This window comes from Gouania willdenowi, chromosome 19, assembly GCF_900634775.1.
Source record: "Gouania willdenowi chromosome 19, fGouWil2.1, whole genome shotgun sequence".
NCBI lineage: Eukaryota > Metazoa > Chordata > Actinopteri > Blenniiformes > Gobiesocidae > Gouania > Gouania willdenowi.
In genome coordinates this window covers 8021511-8037319 of record NC_041062.1, presented here as the reverse complement: position 1 = coordinate 8037319, position 15809 = coordinate 8021511, and the positions used below count along the sequence as shown (strand labels likewise).

The window sequence follows — 15809 nt, the reverse complement described above, 5'->3', positions numbered from 1 at the left end:
GGCTGGGCTTTAAAGAAAAAAAATCGAGTTTCGATTCGATCATTCAACAATTTCAAGCTTTGATCCAGGTTTTAGCAAAAGTGCAACAGTAACTGCACAGTAGCTTAAAATTTCTGATCAAGAAATCAGATAACTACATATTTTATAACATATAACATTACAATTAAAAAAAATAATAAACTCTTCCCTTAGCATCTCAGCATAGTGCGAATAAAAAATTATATATATTTATATATATATAATATTCTATTTATTTATTTTATCTACAAATTCGATAAATCGATTTTTTTCCCTCCAGCTCCAGACACTAACTTGTGTCATAGCTGCGGCTGAGCGCGTGTTCTCAAGAAGTGGGCGGTCCTTAGAGGCTCTGGTAGACCAGCAGCTGCTCTTTGATTAAACTCGCTGCTGTAGTACTGAGGATCAATGGTGATGTAGTGAAGGATCTAAGGAGAACATATCATGGTTCTGCTAGGAATCATCCGCAGTGCTTTATTCACTGTGTGCGGGTTTATTTCTACATTCCTGAATTCACTGACAGATTTATTCCTCACACCTCCACAGAGAGCAGCTCAAAGTGACCTGGAACACACTGACCTCCAAACCCTGACAGGAGGTAGGACATCACTTCACATGTGCTTCACCTTAACCATAGAGGCTCATCAGGACCACCTTTGACCTCATTTCTCCTCAGAACCAAGGAGCTTCAAGGCAAAGGTTCTGTGGGACAGATCAGGAGCTGTTATCATGGCAGTGAGGAGGCCTGGATGATTTCTGTGCAGAGAGGTTGGAAATGCTTTCAGAAGTAACACAAGTTTATTTATTGACAGCCATAGAAAAGATGTAATCTTTAATATGTGTTTTACTCTAGGTCACATTTGTCAAACTCCAGACTCAGGGAGCATATGGTGAACTGGGATTTTAAAAAAAAAATACAGAAAATGGTTAAAAGTTAAAAATTAGAGTGGGCAAAAATGGACAGAAAAAGTGGTATAAAGGGTTCAAAGTGTCATTATTGGAACAATTAGTAGAAATAATTAGTTTAAATGAACAAATAATGGGCATGACAAATTGTAAATGTGGTTAAATTGGCAAAAATAAGCATGAAATATGGTGAAAAGAGGTTAAAAGTGACAATGGGTCAACATATACAACATTAGGTGGGAAAAGTGGTTGATGGGGTTCATAAATGTCTTGAAAGTGGGAAAAAAAATTGCAGAAAAAGCATTGAAATTTAAGGCAGAAATGGGAGTAATGTAGCAAAAATGCATTAAAAGGAGCAAAAATATGGCAAGAAAAAGTGATGAAAATAGGTTAAAAATATAGCAAGTTTGATGTAGTTGCAGAAAAAAAAGCAAAAATAAGCTCAAATTATTCACAGTAATATTCATAGTGTGAAATACATAATTTTTCCTTGGAAATTATTTATTGGAATTAACCAGAAATTAAGTCATTTTTAACAACTGTTATATCCAAACATAAATATGATTTAATTTAAAATAAGCAAACTTTTCAACTAGATTACAGAAATTTCTCAAATATATTTTAGCATCATCTAAAGTTTCAGCATCAACTATTTTACATTTTCTGGGTAATTCCAGTAAATAACTCCACAAAAGTCTATTTTATTTTTTTTTTAACATTCCCCGAACTTAAGTTTCTGTAAAAAAAATTACCAGAAATGTTCTGGCCCTTTGCAACCCTAATATCAACCCCTCCAAAATACACAAAATCAATAAAACTCCACATAAGTCATTTTTAATCTCAAATTGATGAAATCCTGAAATTAGTATGGAATTATTCCACAAAATGTCCCCAAATTTGCCACAAAATTAGGGAAATATAAGCGTGAAGCCTTTAAAGAGGAAGATCATTGAGATGTGCTTTTGAAATCGACAGTTGCATGCTAGTGTATTTGTTCTGCAGGAGGCTGCAGAGCTGTCCTCTCTGAGGCCCCAGCTGGACCATCTTGGGGTTCCTTTGTACGCTGTGGTGAAGGAGGACGTGGGCTCTGAGGTCCAGGACTTCAGATCTTACTTCCAGGGGGAGATCTTCCTGGATGAGAAGGTGAACTTCGTGCTTTCTCTTGGTTACTTGTTTTTAAACAGTGTTAGTATTAGATGCTGGTTTATGGAACACACACTGCAGTCATTCACAATGTGGTAAATCAGTTTCAAACTCCATGACTGAGTTTTTTGTTCTTGGTTTGCAGAGATGCTTTTTTGGACCTCGTGAGCGGAGGATGGGTCTGCTGGGGTTCCTGCGGGTTGGGGTGTGGATGAGTGGCCTCAGGGCCTTCAGGAAAGGCTTCATGGGAAACATTTTTGGTGAGGGGTTTGTCCTCGGCGGAGTGTTTGTGATTGGACGAGAACACCAGGTAAAACCTTCCTAATATGTTAAAGTTTCATTTATTCACACAAAACTTTTTCAGGAAATGTACTTTGATCTCTTAACATGTTTTGACTGTCAACTGCCAGCCTTCTTCAGAGGTATCTGCTGATTGCTTTGATGTTTTCTTGACTTCCACGTAGTAATTCCAGCAAGTTCTTTTTCTCTTTTTTTTGAATAATATGTTAAGGTTTATTTTATTCAAACAAACGCTTTTCAGGAAATGTACTTTGATCTCTTGACATGTTTTGACTGTCACCTGTCAGTCTTCTTCAGAGGCATCTGCTGATATCTTCCTATTTCCTTTTTTCTTATGTAATTTCTTTCTCTGTGTGTTTTGAAATACTTCCACATGTATAAACCCAAAGATTAAGAGGAAAATGTAATACTTGAAAGAAAGTTTTTGTTGTTGCAGGGAATACTTCTGGAACACAGAGAGATTGAGTTTGGAGATAAAGTAGAAACTGCTGACATCCTTCGAGCTGCAAGAACAATCCAAGAACTGTCTGTAGAAAACATGTAACTTTTCTAGTGAGAAGTCAATTAGATTCTACCATTATTATCTAAAACCATGTAAAGCCATAGAAAATGATTGCACTGCAGAAAACAAACGATGTGATGCATTTTTATTTAATTTTTTTTTTTTACAGTGTAACTGTTTATGTGGTTGAGTGTTTTAATGATGGCCTGCCTTTAAAGTCTAAACAAGAGACAGACTTGATGTCAAACACTCGGTTTCCTCCGTTAACGCTGTGATTTCCTATTGATCGTTTGAACAATAAAACAGTTTCTGTTGTGCAGTTTGATGTCTTAACTCTGAACTTCCATGCTTTGATAACCAATCACAATTTCAACATACTTTGCACTTTTCACATGTCAAAATGTATAAAAGCAACGTAATATCCTAAATGTCACATGAAACCTTGAAGATATTTACAAATACTTAAAATTTCCTTCAATTTTTGTCAAGTTTTTTTTTTTAATGTTATATAATTTGTAGGGATTATTTGAGAATACTAGAATTGTCGTTGAATTTGGAGGGACTGATATGGTGAGTGGCATATTTTTGATAAAAACTCCCACCGCCCAAAATGGTTGGCCAGATTTGGCCTGCAAGCCTTGAGTTTAAGATGTCTACACTATGAGCGGCCCCCAAAGTATACTGAAAATGAATCCAGGAACACGCTAACGGAAATACACAAATACAAGAAAAATGTATAAAGGGACAACAAAAATAAACAAAACTACTCCATAAATACAGAAGTAGCTTAAAAATACACAAAACTGCAGAATAATTTACAAAATAACAAAAATTCACAAAATGACAGAAAATACCAAATGACGATAGAAATACACAAAATAAAATGTATAAAACAAAAATACACAAAATGACAGATATACAAAACAAGTACACAAAATAAAAGATATTAAACAACAAAATTAGACAAAATTACATCAAATAAATTAACAAAAATGACGGAGCGCGATACAAAACACAAGGTATAATTCCACAAAAACACATGAAATGATAAAAAAATTTAATTACAAAAATCACTGTAAACAGAAATACTCAAAAATGTACAGAGTCACATGTTTTTATTTAGAAAAAAATATAAATAATTTTTCGTCTTAATTGAATAAAATCGTCCCAGCCTGTGCTTGTGGAGTTGATTAAAAAAGTAAATTAATTGTTCCAGAAAACGTGTCTGAAAAAAGGCCACATTTCACTTGTTGCTGCTAGTGATTTGACAGGCACCTTAGCTGTCCAATCAGCTGCTCCTCTTAGAGCCTGTCTCGGCCAATTAGGTGATTTTGGGGGAGTGTCTTTCATGCGTCATTAGCAGTCCTACCAGGTGCGCTCAATGTCGGTGTCGGATAAACTACTTTCTACTGAAAAAAGTATTTAATATCGATATTTGACAAGTTATGGGATCAATCTAAAGACTAGCGATGGGATTTATTGATGTTGTGCGAACAGAAGACGTTAAAGGAACCATTTACGGGCTGAAAATATGCGGTAAGTATTCGCAGTTCGTTGCTAGTTTTTATTGCGAAGACCAAAATGGTAAATGCGTGTCAACGGGATCAGAAATGTGAATAAAAGATCATGAAATATGCAAAAAATGGGTTATTTGGCGTGTTTTTAGCCGTCGCTGTCCGCAGTCCTGAAGCCCTGCTCGACGCTTCAGGGAACCCCAGTGACGTCACGACCATAGAAAATAATCAAATAAACTTAATTAAAAAAATGTCTAGCTGATTATATTTACAAACAAGTTAATTGTTCTATTCATGTTCTTGTTTTTATATTTCATATTTGCAATATGTACACTGTGTTAAAGTTATTTTTAATAGAAGCATTGTGTATAATAACTCATTACAGGGGTTGGGGTTAAGTTTAGTTACTATGGTTACTACTACTACTAGTGATGTTCATTAACTCTGGTAGCAACATGTGACAGCATGGGTGAAAGAGCATCGCTGGTAAACGGATTAACACCTATTTTTAAAATTTCCCCTCAGGAAAAAATGAATATACGTGGATTGTAAACAAATGACACCATTGACAGTCTGTGTGTCAGTGACGTAAGTTTTACTATGTGGATTAATCTGTCTGTTTTTGCTGTTTTTGTTATAGACTGGACAGATGAGAGACATAACATGGGCAGGAACAGACCTCAGTGGGACTCCAGGACACCAGCAACACAGTTATGGCACAAAGCAACCTGTTTAAGTGAGTTAAATAAAACACACACACAAAAAAATAACATCTACACACTCTTCATAAGATGTTTGATTTGAGTTATAAAGATGAGACCATGGGAAACCTCTCACACTTCCTTATGGGAAAATTATTTGGACATTTTGTGCTTTAAGGAACACTTTGTGCTAATTTTGTGGTTTTGGAGTCATTTTTGTATACAGTTGTTGTGAATTTGTGATTTTTATTGTATTTTTTGTTTTAATTTTGTGATTTTTGGAGTCATTTTGTGTACTGTTGTTGTGATTTTTATCGTTTTGGAGTGATTTTTGTGTTTATTTGTTTTTATTCTTTTGGTTTCGGACAAGTTGTTGTGCATATTTATTTCAATTTTGTGATTGTGGAGTAATTTCTGTATAGATTTGTTTTAATTGTGTGGTTTTAGTAATTTTTTTTAATGTATATTTGTTTTAATTTTATGGTTTTGTAGTCATTTTTGGGTAATTTTTTTTCAATTTGGGATTTTAAAGTAATTTTGTGCATTTAGTTCTTGGGTTGCACAAGAATGGACCGCACGTGGCCCTTGGGTAGCCAGTTTAGACCCACACACCTTAATGTAAGAAGTTGTGCAGATTTTAATTTGTAAATCCATCGTAAGTGATTTTCCTTGGTCTCATTTTTAGCTCACAAACATCCATTGAAGATGTGTTTAACACATATTGATCAGTGTCAGTATTCAGGATACTTTTCCCTCTGCTCCAGATTCCACCCGGAGCTGAGCCGCCTGCGGTGGAGTGTGAGTGAAAGGGGAACCCGGCCACCGTCATGGCTCACTCGTCAGATCCGTCCCGCAGGGACAAGACCCCTGTGCCCCAAGGGTCTCACACGGCTACACGCAACCTCTTACGAAAGAAGGAGCAGCGGCGACGGGGAATTCGATCCTCTTCGCCCATGGGTCGAGTCATCCTCATCAACTCTCCAGTGGATGGTGAGGAGGTTGCCTGTGTACTCCAAACACAGGTTCATTGATTGAAAATGTCTAAATTATTCTTTAAAATGTACCAAAAAGGAAATAAACCTCATTTCATCTTTGATTTTGTTTAATATGGTCTGATTGTATTGCCTTTAAAACTAACGATCAAAGTAATATGTTAAGGTTGAATTTATTCAGACAACTTTTTTTCAGGAAATTTACTTTGAAATTTAGTTTGATCTCCTGACCAAACCACAAATTAAAACAAATATACACAAAAATGACTCAGAAACCACACAATTAAAAGTTGAAACATATCAGGAGATCAAAGTAGAGATCAAAGTCTGAATAAATGAAACCTTAACATATTGTTTCTAAAAAGAAGACAAAACAAAATTGCTGGAATTAATGATCAAAGTGTTTTGACTGTTTTAACATCTCCACTAAGGCGGAGATGATTGTGAGGACCTTCACACGATCACTGTGGATAAGAGTTTTGATGGAAAGTTGGGATTTAGCGTTCGAGGAGGCTCTGAGCACGGCCTCAGCATCTTTGTCAGTAAAGTGGAGGATAACAGCACAGCAGGTTGGTTTGGAGGTGTGTGTGCGTGTGCGCGCGTGTACTAACTCATCTGTGTGTGGACGGCAGAGGAAGCTGGGCTGCTGGTAGGAGATAAACTGGTGGAGGTGAACGGGGTCAGCCTGGAAAGCATCATCATGAGCAGCGCCGTGAAGGTCCTGACGGGAAACAACAGGCTGAGGATGGTGGTGAGACGCGTCGGGAAAGTCCCAGGAATTCGCTACTCCAAGGAGAAAACCACATGGTGATGAAAAAACGCACCGGCTCGTACACATCACTGCTACACCATTCTGTAAATTTTTTCTAAAATGTTTACGAAGATGCATGATGTTTCAGGGTGGACCTGATCCACAGACGCATGGTGGTAGAGGAGAGTGGACGGACTCCGTCTGAGGCCAGCTCAGGCAGTGCCCTGCGAAGGATCGTCCATCTTTACACCACCTCTGACGACTACTGCCTGGGCTTCAACATCCGCGGGGGGAAAGAGTTTGGCCTGGGAATCTACGTGTCTAAGTGTGTACACTTGTGAATGTGGTTAAATTGGCAAAAATAAGCATGAAATATAGTGAAAAGAGGTAACTTCAGTGACAATAACAAAAAATGTGGGAAAACTGGTGGAAAGGGTTTAGGTGACGAAAATGTCTTGAAAGTGGAAAACAATTTGCAGAAAAGACATTAAAATGTGATGAAGTGGCAGAAATGGGAGTAATGTAGCAAAAATGCATTAAAAAGCAAAAAATGGCAAGAAAAAGTCATAAAAATAGGTTAAAATATGGCAAAATGGGCTCAAATTGCTAAGATAATATTCTGTTTCTGAGATATTATCGTCTATTTTAAGAAAAATATAGAGATGAATTTTGGTCCATATCACCCAGCCCTAAGTGCCGGTAACTACGTTACTGGTATGGATATCACATTTACACATGAGTCGCATGATGTGAAAAAAACTTGACATTTCAACATTATATTCACACTTTAATGAAGCTCCAAAGATCAAATCAAACTTCATGTTCCAAAGACGATATGAATCCCTTTTGTCCGTCTCAGACTGGATCCTGGGGGCCTCGCTGAGCAAAACGGAATCAAAATAGGGGACCAGATCGTGGCTGCTAATGGAGTTAGCTTTGAGGACATCAGTCACAGCAGTGCAGTGGAGGTGCTGAAGAGCCACACCCACATCATGCTAACCATCAAGGTGAGAGAAGGATACCACACACAACCTGGAACATTTATAAACACACACACCTTTGTTTACAAGAAATTAAAGAATGTAGATGATTGTGAAGAAAAGGCAGTTCGGTGACGTTTTTAGTGTTAGCGATTAGCTAAGGAGGCTGGATCATGTTCAACAATGGCGCTTGGTTCTTAGAAAGGGAATAGGCTCTAAGAACGGCCTCCCTATAAAGTCCTTCCTGACCTGCTGCTGGCCTCTCGTCTCTAATCCACTCTCTCATGAACAATCAAAAATGCTGATCTGAGGCCGACAGATGGCATGTAGCACTCGTAATATTCCTCGCTCACTTCACTCGTTGCAGCTTGGGTTTCGTGATGTTAGAAAAGCAGCAGGAACGTGTGCATTATTCACCAGGGATCAGGTGCTGAGACGGCGTTTCGTGTTTGGTTTTATTTTGATGGAACGAACCCGGAGTTGAAAAGCAGCTCAACTATCAGAGGTTATGAGAGGAAAGTGGTTTGTATTTTACCAAATAAAGCATTCCAAGCTTCCTGTTGTCTTATTTGTCCATTTCCTGACAGGAAGCAGGACGATATCCGGCTTATAAGGAGATGGTGGCTGAATACCGATGGCTCAACAAGTGTATGTATGTTTTTTTTTTTTTTAACACCACCAACACAGAAAGAGGTTTTGTTTTTGTGATATTTCAGATGTTTTTACACGTATTGATAGTGTCTGGTTTTCTGCTTCAGTGGCAAACGGTTCAGGGAAGTCTTCGTCCCAAGGTTCAGACTCCAACTCCTCTGCCTCGTCGCTGTCGTCTGGGACTCCGGTCAGTTCCCTCAGCGGCCTGTCACAGGTCATGTTCCCGCCTTGCCTGCCCTTCGGCTCGGACATGGTGGACGTCTGCATCTCCACTGAAGATCAGGGGTCAGCAATGCCTCATTTTGATTTAGATTGACTTTGATGCCCCATAAACGGTTCCCAAACATGCTATTACTTTGAAAACGGCAATTTCTGGTCACACCAAATAAACCAACCATTTTTTAAAATTTTGTTTATCCCTTCTCAACCCTTTATAAAGAAAAATACCTTAAATTTCAATCTTCATTTTTGACATGTAAAATAAACTACTGTTTTTTTTGGTTTAATATCCTTTTTGGAAGGAAAAGTCCAATGACTAATACATAATCTGACCATCTTTACTTGAAAGTTCCACTATTAAATAACAAATTGTCATCAAAATTTGCTGCATATCACATACAGTATGCAGTGACACAGGGGTGTCAAACTCATTTATTTCTAGGGCCAAATACAGAACAGTTTGATTTCAAGTAGGTCACAGATTTTGTGCGGGAAAACAAGTACTTTCCACATTATTGTGCCATAGTTTGCACTTCTACGTATATGTAAAATACAAAATATGTAAGAAACTGACAATATCGAAACAATAAGTGACAGATATCAGTCCCAACAGGATGTTCACTTTAAATTTCCTTGATTTTGTGACAAATTTCTATTAAATAAAGAAAAATATGTAAGAATCTGAGGAAATCTGAAGGATTTTAAACGAATGAGTTCTTACAACAGTTTAACATTAAAAATGGCTGCCATCAAGTGATATAAGCACTGGTAAAACTGTGAGCACCTGCAAATATTGTTGCGTTTCATTCGCACATTGATTCATGTTTTCTTTCATTTTTACTTTCTCCTGCGGGCCAAATTGGATGCTCCAAAGGGCCAGATTTGGCACTTGGGCCTTGAGTTTGACACGTGCAGTAAAACATTCATATTTAATTAGTAGAGGCTGTACGATACATAGTTGACGATACGAAAGACAATAATGCGCTCGTGATGACTATACCATATGGAATTTTTGGGATGGAAAATCGACCAAAAAATTTGGAAAATGTTTATATTTGACTTTAAGTCTAGACACATTTATTAGGAATATAAAGAAATAAAATATACAATAATCTGGTGTGTCGTAGATCGTGTGGATCTTGATAGGTTTTAATATTGCGATGTCTTGTTCTACGATATATCGTCCCACCTTTACTAACTGAGTTTAATGGTTCCTGTGTTTAGATCAGAGTCTGAGAGAACTGAGACCTCCATCCAGACTGACCTTCCCACCCAGAGGACAGCAGTGGACACCACCCACAGCCTCGGTCCCACCACGCTGCTCAAAGACACCATGATCAGAGGAGATGAGACCAGAGGAAGGAAAGAGTCGCCCAAAACAGCCGTGCTCCTCGCCCTCAGCCGACCGAGTCGACCCATCACCAGGTCACAGAGTCAGGCCACTATAGAAGGTGAGTTAACATCTCACAACCAGAGAATCAGGGTTACATTAACGCACTTTAACGACCCCCTGATGTAGAGATCACTCAGAAGAAGGCGAAGAAACAGAAAGGGAAGCACCCAGAGGAGAAGAGCACCCTGCAGCGCTCCAAGACCTTGGTTAACCTGCTGTTTAAAGGAGGTTGGAGAAGAGACACCTCCAGAGGGCGCTCCAAGAGTCCCTCTACCAAAGGTAGTCTCATCTATCAGCTTTTGTTTTAGCGTAATTCTCATTTGATAGCCTTTGTTTTAGTGTAATTCCCATGTAACAACTTTTTATTTTAGTGTAATTCTCATCTGACACCAATTGTTTTAGTTTAATTCTCATCTAACAGCCTTTTTTTTTTAAGCGCAATTCTTATCCAACAGCCTCTGTTTCAGTGTAATTCTCATCTAACAACATTTATTTTAGTGTAATTCTCATCTGACACCCTTTATTTAAGTGTAATTCCCACCCACCAGCCTTTGTTTCGGGGTAATTCTCATCAGGCGGACTTTCTTTTAGTGTAATTTTCATCTGACAGCCTTTGTTTTAAAGTAATTCTCATCCGACGTCCTATGTTTTTGGTGTACTTCTCATCCTACAGCTTTTGTTTCAGTGTAATTCTTATCTAACAGCCTTTGTTTTTGGTGTAATTCTCATATGATGGCCTGTGTTTGTGTTTTTGTATATTTTTGGAGTCATTCTGTTCCATTTCTATGTAGTTGTAGTGGCCTTCCTTTGACTGTCCCCTCTATTGTCATCAGAGGCTCAGGAAGCTTCCAGACCAAACTCCAGGATGCTGGGGTTGGTGGAGGACATGGCAGGACGGCTACTGACAGAAAAGGAAGCAGCTGCAGTGATGACCTCCTGTCGACAGGTACGACACTGTTTTTATTGCTTTACAACGAACTGTTACCACATCTACACTAAACTGTTCACCTGTTGCAGTACACAGCAGGACACTCAGTGGAAAACCTGATACATCACCTGCTGGTTGTGCTGGACCGGCCTGAAAAGCTGCTCCTGCTCAGAGAGATAAGGTGAGGAGACCAGAGACAGGATCATGATGATCTCTTAGAGCAGTGGTTCTCAATCGTCTCAGCCCGCGAACCCCAAAATAAAAGTGGTTGAACACAGACATGAACATTGAACAGTCCTGTGGAGACAGGACCATCTATAAGGGGGAATAAAGGGGAGAACTTTTTGGGGCCCATCCAAAAATTCAGCAAAATGATGGTCCATTGTTTTATGAATTTGTGATAACCACATTTATCTGAATAATATCCACTGTTCTCCAGGAAGTTTTTTTTTTTTTTTGCACCACATTGTTTAGTCATCTTTAAACTGAAATAAAATGGGTTAAAGGGACCAAAAATGGTGGAAAAGTGGCAGAAATATGGGGGGTTGGGGTAATGCAATTGAAGCACCGTGGAAACAATTAGTATGAACTGGCAAATAATGGGCAGAACAAATCGTTAATGTGATGAAGTGGCAGAAATTGGATTAATGTAGCAAAAATGCATTAAAAGGAGGAAATATATGGCAAGAAAAAGTGATGAAAATAGGTTAAAATCTGACAAGTTTGGTGTTGTTGCAGAAAAAGGGTAAAAATGAGCTCAAATTGTAAAAAAAAAAATTACTTTTCTTGAAGCATCTGGTGACCCCCTGCCAGTGTCTCGGGACTCCAAATGGGGTCCTGACCCCAAGGTTGAGAACTCGTCCTACAGGAATGGAGCTTTGATTACAATGACGTTTTGTGTTTTTCAGAATGCTGCTTCCTCCATCAGACCTAAGTCTGTTCAACAACATGGTAGCTGCAGTTGAATCTGAAGCTTACGATATCCTCAAGTATCGCTCTAGTGAGTCATCAATAAAAAAAAAAAAAAACTCACAGGAAAAAAAACCTGTAAATATATCACTGACGGATACATGTTGTCTTTGCATTGCAGTTAAAACTCCTCCTCTTCGCTCTCCAATCTCGGGTCGAGCCCCGAAGCGGCGTCTCATCACTCCTATTCCTGGTCAGTGCTTTTTCCTTCTTTTATTTTGAAGGAAGTTTTGTCATGTTTCTGACACATTGTGAACTATCACATGGAGCCTGGAGTGTCACTAAAACAGCCTTTGTTTTAATGTAATTATCATCCAACGGCCTGAGTTTTAGTGGAATTCTCATCAGGCGGCCTTTGCTTTAATCTAATTCTAATTCAACGGCCTTTCTTCTCTTGTAATTCTCATTAAAACTGCACAGATTTTAGGGGAGGTTTTGAGCTCCACTCCACTGAGGAGGTGCAGAAGGAGAACCACCTGCTGGAGGAGCTGGAGAAGCTCAGCCTGACTCGTCCACAGACCTCCAGATGTTTCACACCCTTACTGGACATCCCAGTGGACAGGTTTAGTGCTGAGATGATGGACAGCAGACATCCTTCCTCCAATCCACCACTGCCTAACTGGTTGCTGGCCCACAGCGGCCAGTCCAGCTCTGCTATACGTACAGACATCAACACCGTGCGCTCCGTCCATTTCGACGAGCTCGCTCTCCTCTCAGCGTCCAACAAAGAGGAAACAAACGGTCGTGCTAAGCCTCACAGAGGGAGCAGAGGAGGACGGAGCGAGGACACGGTTTTCACTCTGCAGGGAGCGGCCCGCAGGAGTCGACCCTCATTGGCTCAAGTGTTTAATTCTAACGCAGTTCAACCAATCAGGAACGAGGACATGAACGGGCATCAAGAAAAAGAATACGAGCTGAAAACAGTCAGCATCTCCAAAACCAAACAATCACTGGGTAAACGGCAAAAGTCAACACGGACTACATTAAACACAGCTTTTAGAAAGGAAAAAAAAAAGCATAAACAACTTCACTAATAGCAACACAAATGTTACTTCCCTTTAATCTGTTGAGGAAAAGAGGAAGAAGCAGGTTTGATGAAATGAAATAAATAGCATTAACTGAATTTGCATCATTTCATCACTACATCCAATAGATCATCTTGCTCTAAAGTCTTTATGTATCATTTCATTCCAAACTCATTGATATTATACATTGTGATTGTGTGGTTGTGTTACTGCTGCAGGGATCAGTATATCTGGAGGAATGGAGTCCAAGGTTCAGCCGGTGGTGAAAATTGAGAAGATTTTCCCTGGAGGAGCCGCCTCTACGTGTGACGTGCTCAAGGTAAATCAAATGCATCTCACAGAAAACTAGGATGCCACCATGGATATCATGTATATACAACCACGGACCAGCCTCGTATTAGTCACATACCCAACACACATCCTTTTGTAATGTGTAGTAATGCACAATATTATAGAAAATGTGGAGAAAAGCTAACAAAACCTAAATAAGTGGAAAATTAGGTGTGAATTTATGTAAACACTGCACTGGAATCAATAACTTGTCAAACATAGCTGCTCCCATGAGAAATATTTTGGGATAGAACTGGTAGCAGTTTGAATTGAATGAATAAATCTTCATTGATACTCAGGGGAATTTCAATTGTGTTCAGCAACACAATAAAAGAGCTGTAAGAAAACAAAAATACCAATGGAATACCAATGGAAAAATGTAAAAAATAAAAAAGTGCACCCAAAAAATAGAAAAAATGAATCAAAATTTTAAAAATAAAAATGTAAATAACAATTTATGGAAGTGAGTTCGGAGTTAAACAAACTGGTCAAAACTAGTATACAGTGTCAAATATTCGGGGCGACCGTGGCTCAGGTGGTAGTGGGTCGTCTTCTGATCGGGAGGTTGGGGGTTCGATCCCAGTACCTAACTATGTGTCGAAGTGTCCTTGGGCAAGACACTGAACCCTAAGTTGCTCCCAGTGGTCGACTAGCGCCTTGCATGGCAGTCCTTTCCCACTGGTGTGTGAGTGTGAATGAGCTGATATGTAAAGCGCTTTGAGACTGCTTCAGTGTGGTGATAAAGCGCTATATAAATCAAGTCCATTGTGGCCGGCAGTTATGCCACAAATATTGGATATTTGTCCAAGATTATAATACTAGTGGGATATTATTAATATTAATATTAATAGGCTTATTGTCAGTCAGTTGTTGGGTTTCATTTATACAAAAATGAGTTATTGTACAAAATCTTTTCAATAAAGGAAGTTGTACACATGATGACTAACTAGTGACCTCAGGCGTAAGATTGATGAATGAAGGATTTAATAGAAAAGCACTTAAGTGCTGAAGTCTCAGATGTACCTCTCTCTCTCTCTCTTTCTCTTTGTGGCTCAGGCTGGATTTGAGTTGGTGTCTGTAGACGGAGTTTCACTGTATGGAGTCACTCACCAACACGCTGTGGACGTGATCCGTAAAGCCTTCAGCAACAAGGCCAGAGACCCCATGGTGTTTGTAGTCAAAGTCCCCAAAGACACCTGAGGAGCAGGTTGAAGACACACACACACACTCTCAAAGGGACTTTTTACGCTAAAATAGTTTGTGCTCCAGATGCCTTCATGAGTGAAATCACCACCAATAACTCATGCCTGTCAGTGTTTGCTTTAGAAGCTTCTTAACCACAACGTAAACCTTAGTGCCTGTGAAGTTCATTTTTGTGACCAATAGAGGGTAGACATGAGCTATTCAACAAGTTAAAGGAAAACATCAAGACTGTTAAGTAATTTTTTTTATTATTATTAAAACCACACAGGGTTTGTTGAAGAAATGTACAGCATCAAAATAAACATTTAACCTGTTTGTACAAAATATTGTGAAAGAATCTCCCACTGCGATGATTGAAGAATATTAACAAAAAGGAAGTGAGTGTATGGGGTGCCGATTGTGAAGTTGTGCATGCTAGAATAAACAGCAACTTTTAGCCACAAACCACATCTAAAAAATTTTTTTACATGTTACTTTTGAACAGATTTTCAGCAATATTTGCGAAATTTGATATGTCAAATATTTAGATTTACCCTTTAGATTAAAAATGTATGTTTAATGTCAATGTTAAATCTAAACTTCACAGGTTAAACTAACTATTTAGCTAATATGCAAATTTGTCAGAAGTACCAAAATAAAAATGCATTCTGCTGAAATTGCATATAAGCTAAAAATTGACATTTTTTATATGAGAAAAAAATAGTAAAACTCCAATATAATCTCAAATGGTAAATGTTTTTGTCACGGGTGAAACTAAATATTTAGCTAATATGCAAATTCACCGGAATCAGCTTTTATTTTGGTACTTCCGGTGAATTTGTATATTAGCTTAATATTCAGTTTCACCCATGACATTTAGATTTAACACTTAAATTTCTACTTTATATTTAACATTGATATTTTATTTTTACCAGAAAAAAAAATATCGCAAATTTCACAAATATTGCGATAAATCTGGTCACAAGTAACAAAAAAATTCATACGTTTTTAAACATGGTTTGTTGCTAAATGTTGCAAAAAAGTTATTGTTTAATTTAACAAGCGCAACTTTTTACAAGTGTTGACGACGTCTCCTTTGCTTCAACTGTTGATTAAAAAAAAATAATTAAATACATTCAGTGACAGAACTTGTGATGTTGAATCATATACTCAGCTGTTTTTCCATGATTTAAACTTTCATGGCGTTGACGCCTGCTTTGATGACTATGTGTCAAACGAACCCAGCAGGGAAGGAGGAATCACAGCCGTGTCGGCTGTGATTCCTCCTTCCCTGCTGGGTTCGTT

General features: G+C 38.4%; 1 protein-coding gene and 1 pseudogene across 1 annotated transcript; both read left to right on the top strand.

Annotated features, from left to right (window-relative positions):
- Positions 1-45: 45 nt before the first annotated feature.
- On the top strand, positions 46-5671 carry LOC114481319 (peroxiredoxin-like 2A; annotated as a pseudogene).
- A 221-nt stretch (positions 5672-5892) lies between these two features.
- Positions 5893-14999, top strand: LOC114481318 (PDZ domain-containing protein 7-like). Its single transcript, XM_028476036.1, has 16 exons — positions 5893-6074; positions 6508-6645; positions 6709-6883; positions 6976-7152; positions 7687-7834; positions 8395-8455; positions 8566-8743; positions 9902-10128; positions 10197-10349; positions 10904-11016; positions 11088-11179; positions 11907-11998; positions 12089-12160; positions 12388-12921; positions 13211-13311; positions 14379-14999. The coding sequence occupies exons 1-16, from the start codon at positions 5912-5914 to the stop codon at positions 14520-14522; spliced, it is 2568 nt and encodes an 855-aa protein (XP_028331837.1). The 5' UTR covers positions 5893-5911; the 3' UTR covers positions 14523-14999.
- Positions 15000-15809: the final 810 nt, after the last annotated feature.

What these genes read in the sequence shown, in the direction of transcription:
- LOC114481318 (XM_028476036.1), top strand. Translation starts at nt 5,912, where the DNA reads ATGGCTCACTCGTCAGATCCGTCCCGCAGGGACAAGACCCCTGTGCCC. An exon ending in TCCAAGGAGAAAACCACATG is followed by an intron (nt 6,884 to 6,975) that starts GTGATGAAAAAA and finishes ATGATGTTTCAG; the next exon opens with GGTGGACCTGATCCACAGAC. An exon ending in TATCCTCAAGTATCGCTCTA is followed by an intron (nt 11,999 to 12,088) that starts GTGAGTCATCAA and finishes TTTGCATTGCAG; the next exon opens with TTAAAACTCCTCCTCTTCGC.